Source organism: Corvus moneduloides, chromosome 17 (assembly GCF_009650955.1).
Source record: "Corvus moneduloides isolate bCorMon1 chromosome 17, bCorMon1.pri, whole genome shotgun sequence".
NCBI lineage: Eukaryota > Metazoa > Chordata > Aves > Passeriformes > Corvidae > Corvus > Corvus moneduloides.
This window is the reverse complement of record NC_045492.1, coordinates 15,166,435-15,180,005: the sequence shown is the minus strand read 5'-3', so window position 1 is coordinate 15,180,005 and position 13,571 is coordinate 15,166,435. Positions and strand designations below refer to the sequence as shown.

At 38.3% G+C, this 13,571-nt stretch overlaps 1 protein-coding gene across 1 annotated transcript in view; it reads right to left on the bottom strand.

The window, feature by feature from the left end:
• The window catches only part of SULF2 (sulfatase 2), a 126,370-nt gene extending 118,390 nt beyond the window's left edge, over window positions 1-7,980 (bottom strand). The window contains 1 exon segment of the mRNA XM_032126987.1: window positions 7,657-7,980. Coding sequence (XP_031982878.1) covers window positions 7,657-7,971 — 315 coding nt within the window. The 5' untranslated portion in view covers window positions 7,972-7,980.
• Between the last annotated feature and the right edge of the window lie 5,591 nt (window positions 7,981-13,571).

Here is a 13,571-nt window from a genome sequence, read left to right as displayed (position 1 = left end):
ATAAATACATTCATCCTGCTAGTGATACTCCAAGACTGAGAAACCAGGGCTATCTGAATTTGGTGAGGCACACAAATCTAAATAGATGTTCCATAATTGAAGGAGTTCTGTTAACACATATAACAGAATTTTTTTTTTTAAATACTCAAAATAATGCTTATTAAGAGAATTCTGTACACAAATTTTATTAAGCAGATATATGATATATGGGAAAAAACTCTTGGAATTAAGCTCTCTTCAAACTTAACGTGCACTACAACCCTGCTAAACAGAGGGGGTTCTAACAAGTAACTATGCTTTTTAAATAAGAACGTGGGAAGCATTATATATTTACACCTTAGCAATATGCAGTCAAGTCCAACCTGATCACAGAGGGCTGATTCAAAAATAAAAGGATCACTGGAGTTCAGCCAGCTTATGCCTTTGCACCATAGGAGAAAGGAGGTATATAGAGATCTTATGACTGCCTAACCTGTTAAACTTCTCAAAAGGTTTCACAACTTTACTGGGTACTCAATTCCAGTTCTTGGAAATGCAATGTGAAATGCAGAAGACCACATTAGCATCACAAATACATAGTGCACGTTCATAGTGTAAGCTATAAAATATTGCCAGTTTATTTTGAGGACCCTCTGCCCAAGACCACTAGAAACAAGTCACACAGCAGAGTATCTTTTAAGAGCACAGCAGAGAAATCACAGGCTTTCTCAAAGTCTTAGAAAGATGGAATTCTGTTTGGCTTCTCACCTAATTCCAGGACACTCGGTCTTCTCTTACTGGGGTAATAATTATTTTAGATCATAGATAATTTTGCTCCTTTTCTCTAGATCCCTCCTAGGGAGTTGATGTTTCCAGGATAGTTCCTTAAGAGGAGAAAATGCTGATATGTGACAGCTCCTAACAATATGAGACAAAAACCAATTCCTCAACCTCTACAAATATAGCCAAAGACTTAAATGAGGGAAGTACTTCATTTGAGGTTCAGCTTTTACATGCTACTAGTGCCAAGGTACTCCTCCTATCTCCTGGAACCAAAATATGAGGCATATATGCTGCCTCGCTATGTGAAACTTGCCAAATTCAGGCTCTATTACCATGCCTCTTCTCCCTTTACAGAGCTCAGCAAGTGTTTCTTTAAAAATCTAAGTCTTCATTTCTTTGACGATTCTGCCTTGCTGAAGAACATTTTGGTGCATGAAACACTTGTTTCTGGATCAGACTTGCCAAGTTTGGTGTATGGTGGTATAGCTTAAATGCATTCAAATGACCATGAAAATATCAGATTGTGCTATTAGTTATCTTAGCATACATCATTAACTTTGGATTCACATCCTAGAAAAACTTGCAAAAAAATACACATTCAAGAACAGAGGTATCAGACATTCTATTCAATGGAATTGATCTGTTCATTTTTGAAAAATAAATGAGCTCTGCTCTTGCATTGTGTTTAGGTTTTTGGTTTGTTTTGTTGTTTTGGTTTGTTGGAGTTTTTTTTAACAGGTCTTTAATAAACCTACAGGATTGCTATTTGCAAATCTAGTTTCCAGAGGAAGGGAAGAGAGATATTTTTGCTAGTTAAAAGTTAAATCTTTCAGTAATTCTTATTTTTAAAAAATTTAATTTAACTGTTCTTTTAATTGCTTGTAACATCTCCATTCTTGCAAAGACTGACAAAAATTTTTGAAGTATTTGAAAATTATTTTTGTGATTTTGAAAATGACTAACTATCAAGGCTGTCTGGTTCTTTCCAAACTGCATATTACAAGATAAAAGCAGGATGAACTCACAATTTAGTTTTATTGTTTGATAGCACAGTAACTTCAGCTGTACTTTTAATGAGATAAATGGCAGTGGCTGAAATACAGTACTCAGTCACACTTCAGAACATTGGTGCAGGAGCTATAAAATATAATTATAAATTGTACTAGATAATAAGCTACTCTAAATGCATCATATTGTTGAAGCTTTTATGTTCTGTAGGTAGTGATGTTAGTACTCCAGTGTGACACTACAAATCCTTGCTCTGCTAGAGACAGGAAGAGTAAATGTCACAAGGATTATCTGAAACTAGATTAAACCTTTCCCTAAAGCCATGGTTAATGCATTCATCAATTAAACATGTAAGTTAGTATTACATATAGCCATCTGATGGAAAAGGACTTAACAAGTGAACTAAAACGTAAGACAGTCTCAAAATTTTCCCGAAGATTACAAGAGGAGCTAATTGAGACTACAACACTTTCCTACAGTGAAGTGCTGGACTACTTGCCTCACAAAACCAGGACAAATTCCAATTCAACAGCAGTGCCTGAAAGAAAGAAAGACACCAACACACATGTCAAGTATGTAAAATAAGCTTTTTTATGGAGGTGAGAAGAGATAATAAATCCTTCATTGCTTAAAGGGGAACATTTTTGTCTTGCCATAGAACAGCTTCCCAAAGAATATTTACATTTTTCTACAACCTGTAATTTTCTCATTTATCATTTGTCAGGGCCCAAAGATCTTTTGCTGCACACAGGATGTTTGCACATGTTTAACGATCATTTTACCAAAGAAATGTCACAGTCTGAATAAAATAAATCAATTAATACCGTTGATGTTGCTAATTTAACACCATTAATATCACAGCGAGCAGCTACAGAACCGACAAGGTCTTGTATCATATCTAAGCTCTGCTGGTTGGAAGTCTGTTCTCCAGCAGACAGCACTGAGAAGACAGTCCATGAAAATATCACTGGCAAGGTAATTCAATAGAATTTTTAATGATTGCTTTGATCTTACAGTTAAGACTATCAGACAAGTGTGACTAAAGACAGATCATTAGATAGAGATTTAGATGTACTAGTTAGAACTCATTTATCTACATTCTTACAGATGCCTCCACTTTCATCAGTGTGCTAGGATCTGGAGCAGTCAGAAGACCCTAACCAGACCACAGAATCCACTGCATCATGATATTGCTAGATGTCCATCATGAGCTAAAGATTTATCCAGTGAATTAGAAGGCAGAAGACACATTGCAGTGCTGTCTTCAATGGCAACTAAACTGCCTCACCCTTCCGTAGGCACAACTAAGTTACATTTTGTAAAGTAATTTGTCTCTGCACATACTATCTATGGAAAAAGCCTTCTAACAGCAGAAACATATTTTTCTCTAAGCCGCTCAAGTCTTCTATACTGACTACTTCTCCCTCTGACAAAAAAAGAATGACAAAGGAGTCCAGTTATTTAGGAAGTCCTTCAAAGGATGCTGTACTGTAATACAAAGGAAAATAATAAATTAATTACTAGTCTTCTTATCATGCACCTACCAAGTATTTGTTGCTGGAGAAGTATTGAAACTTTAGTTCTTAGGATTTTGGTACCTTAACTTTCCTTAGAAGCAAGCTGTGATTTCCCAGACTGCATATTTCAGTCACAGAAGTAAAATGTATGAATTTAGGATTCTAATATTAAAGTTATAAAAACAGAGCAACTAAAACCCCACCCTAAAACACCCTCCTGGCCCGTTTTGACTTGTGTTCTTTCTGTCCACTAAAAGGCAGAAACTCTGGGGTAACATGCAAAAAAAGATGCACCAAGACCTTCATATTGTTAGCACTTCAACCATAAAGACACAATTCAGAAGAAAAATATTAAATATATAAGCAGACCTAAGAAAATCTATATAACAGGTCAATCAATCAGGACTTCCAGATACCAAAAACCCGTAAGATACTTTCCTTATTCAGTTTCCAGATTGAAAATAACATCAGCTTCTGACACAACTCAGCACCTTTTAGATGCACAATCTTCCTTTCCCAAATATTACTCAAAAATCGCAAGTTCTTATATACAGTGATTTAATCTATTAAGATGGAGATTCATAGTCAATGATTCAGTCATGGAGATTATCAGAACTGTCAGATCATAGTAGAACCACACTTTACAGTGCTTCCTACCTCAGGGAACAAAAATTTCAGTGTTTCACAATACCTGCTGCCTAAAATCTTCAAATAAGACAGGCAATTCAATTGCTTTCCTTTCAGGAACTAGGAAATAAGGTGCTGCCCATTTCTAAATGGAATATGTCTTTCAGGAGCAATGAAACTTCATCTAATATTTATGTCATTTCTTGAGAGGTGTTGATACTTACAGTTGTTTACCCATCACCACAAAATTGCAACCTTCATTTCAGAATACTACATACAGGTTAGTGACAACTAATAGCCCGATAGACTAATTTTATTTTGACACTCTATCCCAATAATCCATTAAATATGGCTAATCAGTACTAGTGATTACTCATCAGAACTTTTATTTCAGTTCCACAAACTGCTTAAACTCACTGAACTTAGAGATGCTATTCTGATTTTACTGCGAAAGGTGAACTAATGCTGGAAAACACACAGAGATATAAAATAATAAAGAAAAACCAGAATAACATTTTTACGGAATTCAGAAATATTACACAACATTTTTCTTCCTACAGAGGTCAGCCACTAATTAGCTTAAATCCTCCCTTACTGAACTTCTACTATCATTTCAGAATTTATTCCCACACACCATTTAAGTGAAGGGTGAGGAAGGGTGGTGGCGACAGGTAGTGGAGAAGCAGTTAACCAGCAACAAACTACATGGAGAAATTCAGACAATTTCCAAAGTTAAACAAAAATCCAAGCGTGTAAGAAACTCATTTAAATGGGAAGTAGGGGGGAACAGGAAAAAAAAAAAAACACAACAAACCACAAACAAATAAACAACCACACAAACAAAATACCCAACCAAACAAAAAAGACAAAGTAAACCCCACTCATTAAGGTTTTCAGGTTTCAAATTAAATCATGGTTTGTACTAGAATAAACCCAACATATTCTCAAAAACATGAGCATACTGGAACATCCATTTTATCCGTAAGCATATATGCCATTCTCTATTATGCCCACTCCAGCCTGAGAAATTGACCCAACATATTGATAAAAAAATGAGAACGTGTTCTGTCAAGAATACTGCAAGAGACAATTGAAAAGGCAGGTTTTATCTACTCTTCATGAAAATTGGCAAAGGTATGGAGTATTCTTCACAGAAGTATGATCTCACTGAAATCTTCAACCAAGATTCTCTGATGGGTTTGTAGAAGTTCTTGATCTTACTTTCACTCAATTCTAAATTTCACAGTAAGACAACATCTTCAGGTGGCTAAGAGAAAAAAAGTGAAAAAAATACTGTGCTTCACTGAGGAGTTACAACTATTTGAAAAATATTTTAATCATTTTATGCTATCTACACCGAAGTAAGTTAGAGATATCTGGCATTCAAATTAATTCTAAAGCAATTTTGAAGGGAAGGTAAAATATAAATTTGCACCAAGTTGTAGAGTTTTTTGATATTAGGTATTAAAACTAGCATCTCAAAAATACATATTTCTACTACACCACAGAAGTGTTTGCTTTATTCAATCACCTTCTCTCTCACAACACAGAAAGCTCTTACTCATTTATAAACGCAAATCAGTTATACTTGCAAATTTGATATCGCCAAGTCTGTTTGAATTATTCTTTGTAGATAAGCAACCATAACTCTTCCAACCTGAGATCCTCATAACAGAAATGCTCAAAAGGAAGTTACAATAGTGAAATACACAGACTTTCTTAAAAACAAAACATCATCTATTTCAACTTAACATCTTGTTTAATTAAATAACATCAGCTACTTAGGTAAAAAAAACTAAAGACATTTTCCTATGCATTTAGAAGAAATTATGGAGAAGCTGGTACTGAAAGGGCAAACTAAGCAAATGAGTTTATGCAGTAAGGACAAACTCTTTCAGCTAGAAATTACCCAAAATAAGACTCCTTGCAAGGAATCTAATGAAGAAAAAAAAAAACCAAATACAAAGCACAAAAAAACCCCACCAAATATTATATAGCCAAAACACAAGCACAATAAAAAGTTTCTTTTTTTTTTTTTTTCCAAATATCCAAGTCCAGGGGAAAATAAAACCATTAAAGGATTTGAGAAAAACACTCTGTTTTCTGAATGAGACTAAAACAAACACATACAAACCCCTCCACATTCAAATGATAAAACATCCACGGTAGGGAAACCCTGTGATACCGGAGACCTGGCCTTGAATTCCATGATTTGTGTTGAAGAGTGTACAGAGTTCACCTAACACTCTAATATAGATTAAAATAAAGCTGTCCTACTTACACTAATATTTTGAGCATTTTACTAAACTTCTCTCATATTCAATTTCCCTACCCCCCCAAAAAACTAAGAAGAGCAGCTAAGCTAAACTGAGACGGTAGCAGGGACAGTTTAGATTTTGAACAGCACACTTTAAGTTTCACTGCTGTAGGACATTTTATGAAATGCAAGGATTAATCAAAGTCTGTGAAGAGGATTGACTCTGACTACTCTAATAACACTTTTAATCTAAAAAATATCCTTATAGGTGTCCATTTTACTTTCACATAATGAGAAATTCAAAAGAAACACTGAACATTAGCAGGGGTAAACTACAGAATGTCTTCGTGCAAACTCATTGAAATTATTTTTGGAGAGGAGAGAGGGAAGGAAAGACAATTGCTATGTATATAGCTATCACCAAAGCAATCACTCCAGTTGCATCCTTTGGAGAACTCAGCCACCTTCTATTCTAGTCCTAAGTTCTTAAATCATGGCCCGCCATGCTTTATATCTCACATGCACTGAGAATAAAAGCTATTGCACTGCAGATTAATTTTGGAACGCAGCTGCCATTTAACCAATTAAAGGGCTTTTCACAACAACTCTCTGACAGCATAAGAAGACATTCACTGTTAATGGGGGGGGGGGGAAATCCACAAAAAACCAACAACTTATTGCCATGGTAAAAGTTTAGGAAAAAACATGGTATTTTTACCATTAATTTCCTACTGAATTTAGCATTAGCCACAGAAAAGCATGATCACATATGCATTCATTCACATGTCTGAAGGCAGGAGAAAACACGGGAGACGACACAGATGCTGCACCTCTGCATGCTTTAACGTCCATAGAAAATTTTAAAACAAAACAACAGCAACAACAAAAAGTAGCTAATTAGAGTCCTACTTACAGCTCAGACAGATTTATGCCTGGTGTCTTGCAGGGCTGTTGAACAGCCCAGCACAGGGCTAGAGATCAGAAGTTTTTAGTACAGCACATATTATTTGCCACTGCCTCACGGAGTGACCTTGGGCAAGTCACTTCCCCCACATCCCAGCTCCCCACCTCACAGTCTGTCCCCGTCCCCCCCTCCGCACTGAGCGCCGAGGACCAAAACCCGGTAATTACTCGCTACAAGTGGCTCTGCATCGATGAAGCTGGAATAAAGGGAAAGGGGGAGCGGGAATAGGGAGCGGGGGTGTCCCCTCACCTACCGAAAAGTCTCCCCAGCATGGATTCCGTCTTCCGCTCAGGAGAGAATCCCCCCACCCCTTCCCCGCTTCCCTAGTGCACCGGCTAGGCCAGAGAAGGCGGCAGCTCCGGCTCGCCCGCCCCAAGCCCGGGCAGCAGCCGCAGGAACCGCGCCCTGCGGGCCTCGCGCCCTGCGGGCCTCCCGCCCCCGCCGCCGGAGCAGTCCCGGCAGCCCCGGCCGGCTGCGCGCGGGTACGGCGCCACTCGCAGCCCCGCCGGGCGGGCACTCACAGGTGACTGCAGCCGTGAGAGACGGCCGACGTTCCGGAGCGGAGGTGGTCTCGGCAGCCTCGCTGGAGGCGAGGGAGCTGGGATGTGGGCGCTGCGCTCCCGCCGCGGAGCCGCCACTGCAGCCCGCCCTTCCTCCGCCCGGGCCGCGCCGCTGGCCAATGCGGGCCGCGCTAGGAGCCGGGAGCCGGCTTGAACCATCTGTTGCGAGGCGCCTCCTCCAGCCCTTAGCCGGGGGCTCCCACCCAAGCGCAGCCGAGGAGGGGGAAGCCTGCAGGGAGCCTGCGGTCCCTCCAAGGCGCTCTTCACCCTGCGCATCTCGGGGACTGCGGCTGTGCCCCGCCTCCTTCCCCCCGCCAGGAATCTCCCCGTCTCAGGGCCGCCGCTTCTCCCTCAGCGCTCAGCTCCCCTCACAGCGCCCTCAGCGCCCGCCCGGACAGCCGCCTCAGGAGTGCCAGGTGGGGCAGCGAGAGGGACGGGGATGTCAGGGAGCAAGAGCTGCAGGTGGAACTGATCCTCCTCAGGTGTGCAGGCGATAAAGTCCCGACCTGATAAAATTTTTGTACTTCCCACCTAACAAGTGGGATTCTCGACATGGAATGTTGCACGGAGAAATGTGTCTCATCCTGCTTCAGTGTCAGAAACCGGGCTAAAATCTGTGTTTAGACTTAGACATCTCTTGTGAGCAAGCTCTCCCAAAAGAGTCAAGTCTCTTTCACTATTTAACGGGTTTGAGTTTTAGCCTTTCACGTTCCCAACTGGAGGGTTTTCCCAAAAACAGGAGGACAACCTATGTGCCCAGGCCCTTATTTTGGGTCTCCACCGCACGTAACAGTAGTTGAGATACTTGCAGTGCAGGTGTAAACTTTCACGAAAGCAGAGTGATAGTTCCTGTTTTACTTCTCTTTTTGTATTAATAATTTCCTTGTTACAGGCCTCTCTGATCATGCTTTTTAACTAGGTGCCTATCTTTTCTGTTGATTCTGCAGGGAAATAAAATCCAGGGAATAAGACAATAGCTTTATTCCAACAGGTTCTAGAGTAATATTTTTAGGAAGTCATGTCAAGAAAAATATGCAAATTTATGTCAACTTTCAACAACTTAAAGTTAAGTAAATAATCTTGAGATTCATGCTGTGTAAAGTAGAAAAGGTACTTTTTAAAATGGGTTAATACAAGTTCTAATTTTGTCTTTTTTTTTTTTTTTTGAAACCATCAGATTCTTATTTCTCACCAGAGCAGTGTCAAATTACGTATTTAAAACCAGAACATGGACTAGACACTATTTGCAGGGCTTGAGGATTTGATGTATAGTATTATGTAAATTTTGTGGTGGGGTGAATGTCAAAGGGTCAAAATAAGCTGGGTAATCTTATAATTAAATTGATCATAGCTCCTTTTATTATAAAAAAATATGATTTCTGGAAGTAAAGCCAACCAGCTGTATTTTATACCAATGCTGTTATGACCTGGCTTTTAATTGGTTCAACATGTTACTCCAAATAAACACTTTCAAAGATGGGATCTCTTTCTTGCCCACCAAGAAAGTTTTATCTTTGTATTAAAGGTGCTCAACAGCTTTATCTTATTATTACAAAAAAGTCTCAAAAGTACACAAAATTAAATGATTGCAGTCTTTCTTAGGAGACTCCAAATGGATAAAATTTTGTCTTCAATATGCATGTGTAATGCCTCTAAATCTGAAGGGACGAATTGTCACTACAAGATATTTTTAAGGAACAATTTCTATATAGTTATAATTACCAGAATGATAAATTGGTTAGTGAATCTTCCATTAATCTTACAAAGCTATTCTCAAGCCTAAGTTAATTCCATATATATTCTAATCAAGACTGATCATAATAATTTTGTGAGATATGGTGTCTAACATTAATGCATGATTTAGTCTTACTACTTTAAGAATGTTATTATTGATTTTATTAATATATAGAAATTCTTCTAACAGCTTAAACAAATTGACCTAGGTGCCAAATACATGCATGAAAAATTGCTCTTCACTTGACGGAAGAGCATGCTGTCATCATATATGAAAGACAAAGGATGGTTGGAAATAAAACTACCTATAAGCACACAACTGACCTCTGAAGCAGTGAAAATACAAATGACCAAAGATGGAGAATGAACAGGTTTCCACTAAGTTCATGATGAGAAACACTGTATCCCTGAAAAATGTTGTTTTTTTCATGAAAAATTATTGCAGTGCCTAGTTATGGGAGTTCAGTGACATGAGGATCTGGTACCACCAAGAGAACTATTCAAAAACTATTTTGGTGTGTTTTCCATGTGCAGCAGGTGTTCATTAATGTAATAAGCTCAGGAAACACCATCTCTTGCCATTCCCACACTATGTTTGCATTAAGAATTTTCGTTTTATGGTCGTGTCCATGTTGCATATAGTTCTGCTGTAATTTTCTTTCCCCATCTTTTCTTTATGCAAAGCAGAGAAAAATGTGATCTGTTACGGTGATGCTTTCAGCAGAGTTAAAAATATTGAAATAAGCTAGCTGTAGTAATAAATTTTTTTAATCCCTAATGTCTTTGAAGATCTATTAACGTTTAATCAATCCAACAAATCTGATTGTTCTTGCCAACTTCCCCTGTCCAAATAAAGATATATCAAGTTACATTAATAGCATCAGTAATTAAATACTAGTGTGAATGTAAAAGCAAACCCAAAGATCCAAATAGTGCAAACTTGGGCCATGGATTTAGTTTCAGATCTTGAAGCAGGCTGTTCTTTGAAGTGAACCAGCCAAAACCATATGAGTGGAACTCACTATGTGAGTGCAAAACCAAAGTTTGAATTTTAACCTACCCCCTCCTTTTCCTTTTTTTCTGTATGTTAAGTTCCCAGTGGAAAAAAAAAAAAATCAGGACTGAAGAAACTAATCAGAAACATACCTTGGAGCCTTAGTCATAAAGAAGTTGCTTTGTTATAAAGACAAAGCAGATCTGTGGGAATGTTGCCACTCTTTATAAACTGCGAAAAGCTAGAATTTTTCTTTTTTTTGGTTATGTGCCAGTGATGACTCAGGAACCGTTATGAAAATGAATGTACTACTTCAAATGTGGCAAGACCTAGCCTAGATTTAGACAGTGTAGCATCTTTACCTAAACAAACAAATTCATCTTGGAAGCTGCAGAACTGAAACTAGCTGAAATGTCATTTAGCTGCTGACACTAGTGAGCAAGCAAAAACATGGATGGACAGTGCTAATCACTGAAAATGCCAGCAGATGGTAAGTGAAAAGTTAAGTTCCTACCCCACAGGGCCATATCTTCTGCTGGCAAGCAACTGTATCTGTAAGGGGAAGGGGAAAAACAGAAAAGCAACAATAGCAACAAGAGGCACAAGAGGTACATAAGGAAATAGCTGTCTAAACTTCAGCAGGTAATATAGTTAGAATAGAATCAAATAGATTCCAAGATGAGTCTCTCTAGGTAAACACCAAAACTGTGAGTTTCTGCATGTTCTTTGGTAACTGTGGTAACTGCAATCTCATGTTTCCTATCCCCTTCCTCAGAACACATTAAGGGATTTGTAACTCCAGTGCTAACAGGGAAGTGTTCAGCAATAACAATTTGTAGCTTTTAGAGCACTTTTCTGTTTCAAGAGGCTTTGCAACCACTGATTAATTAATCAGTTCTGTGTTCAGTTCTGGGGAGGCACACAATCCTTCCTCTAAACAGGTGGGCTTTGTTACTGCTCTTAAAGATTGAACTGTGCTGTGAGTTGAGTGAGTGGGCATGTGCAGAGAGGCAGTACTGGAGTGATAGCTGCTGAAAGCATCCTCTTTGGATAGCTACAAAGAACATGCTTAACAGTAGCTGTAAATCTTTTCCTTTCTTGAGGTGTGAGATGATACACAGAGGTAAAAAAAGCCTCATTATCTCCTTCCACAAGTTAGATTTCTCCTTTGATGTGTTAGTATAAAGGCAGGTTGCTGTGCTAACAGAAGGATCAGAGTTATCAAGTTCCTTCTGCTACCCACACATGCTCACAAATTACTTTTCTTTTCTGGTTTTCTATGTCTTCAAAAGCAACACTTACTGTATTGGTTTCTACATTTAACCTAAAATGGATTTAATTTTAGACACAATCCCTCTATAACATGGAGTTTGCCTTTTCAGTCCAATTCATCAATATGACTCCACCTGTCTGGATGCATTCACTTACACCAACTGCCTTTGCTTTCAGTAAGAATGGGACTCCTTGACTTTGTACCTTCTACAGCTTCTGTCTTAGAACACTGATCTTGCCTTTTTCAGCTGGTAGCCTAAATGATCTGAATTATATGTATCCAAAAGTTACCGTTTTAAGAGCCTATTTACAACATCAGTTGTTGGTAACTAAACAAAATTTCTTAATTTGAAGTGCATAGTACAGTCACGTACTTCAAGTGCACATAGTTATAATGGAACCCTGCCAGTGAGGCTGTCTGAGCAATTGCATATATTGCATGTCAGTTTTGATACAGTACTGAATCTGGCAGATTGTTACAGAGCATATTTTTTCAGGATTTGGCTAGAAGACAGCACCTGAGACATTTTATTAAGAACTAGTCTAATATTTTTTTGTATCTCCAGTATGTTGAGGAAAAGCATCTTGAGGAGGAATACGTGAATTCTTTACAGTGGGGAAAAAGAGACAGAGGGAGAAAGTACTTAATATAGCTTAGAATTCTTTGCCAAGTTAGTTGCTGTAGAAGCTTCTGCAAGAACTTTGTGAGCAAAGATTCCTTGGACTCTAGCAGGGGACTGAATATTTTTGTAAAGATGTACAGCTTTACACTGCAGGACAAAGTTCACATTATTTACTGCAAAACAGCTGGCTGCCTGCCAAACTGAAAAAAACACTCCCTTGCTAGCATTTCAGTTGAAGAAAAAAAGGTAAAATAAATACTTCAATATTGCTCTATTACAGTGTTTAGACTCTACCCTTCCGACAGAAAAAAAAAGAAATTTATTACATCAATAAATGCCTCCCTAAAGATCTGAAAAGTGCCAGGGCTCTCTGTCTCCTCATTTCTAATGAAGCTTTGCAATTTCACCAAAGTCAGAAAGTTGTGATTGTACCAATATATCATGCCTGTACATACGAATGCGATGTGTATGGAGAAGTGACATGCTTTAATTGTATTTGTCATGGGAAAGATCAAATAATCCCATAAAACATGGTACAGATCTCATGATTGATGATTTCATTTTGAACAAGGCAAGTTAAAAATGAGACTAAGCAGAGGGATCTCTGAAGTTACTCACTCTTGCATATACAGATTGTGCACAGATCTAGTACAGTTCATATGGGTTGAATGTGCATATGGCATATTTCTGGTTACAAGTCCATGGATTTTTCCTATTTGTGTATTTCTAAAGTAATGTCAACTGACAAAAATGCAATTTCTTCATTCTTAAATGCCTGAGGAATTTAACACAGTTATCCCTGGGAAATGTTTCTTTTGGTATTTGGAGGTTGTATTTCAATTATACAATGGTACTACAGGTACACTGGTATATTAACCAGTGGATCTGTAATTTGCAGATGAACAGTAAGATATGTGCTCCTTAAGGCTTTAAGTCAGCTCCAAGTTTCACTCTTCACCAGCAACGAACACTCATTGGTTTACTGCTGTCTTCAGTCACACGTTAGGTTACACTCTGTATTTAAACATTTTCTTCATGCTTCCTTGTTCTAGATCCAAAATATAATAGCTATAGGCTAGGCTACACAAATATGTAATATCTACACATTCGTAGATATTAAGGGAAGCAGGAACCATTGTGACAGATTAACTTGATCTGGCATCTTGCTTTTCTGGTTATAATGCAAATCTTTCAAGCTTCACTGGTTACCAATGTCTCTACTACGGCAACTGTTCAATACCACAGATATTGTT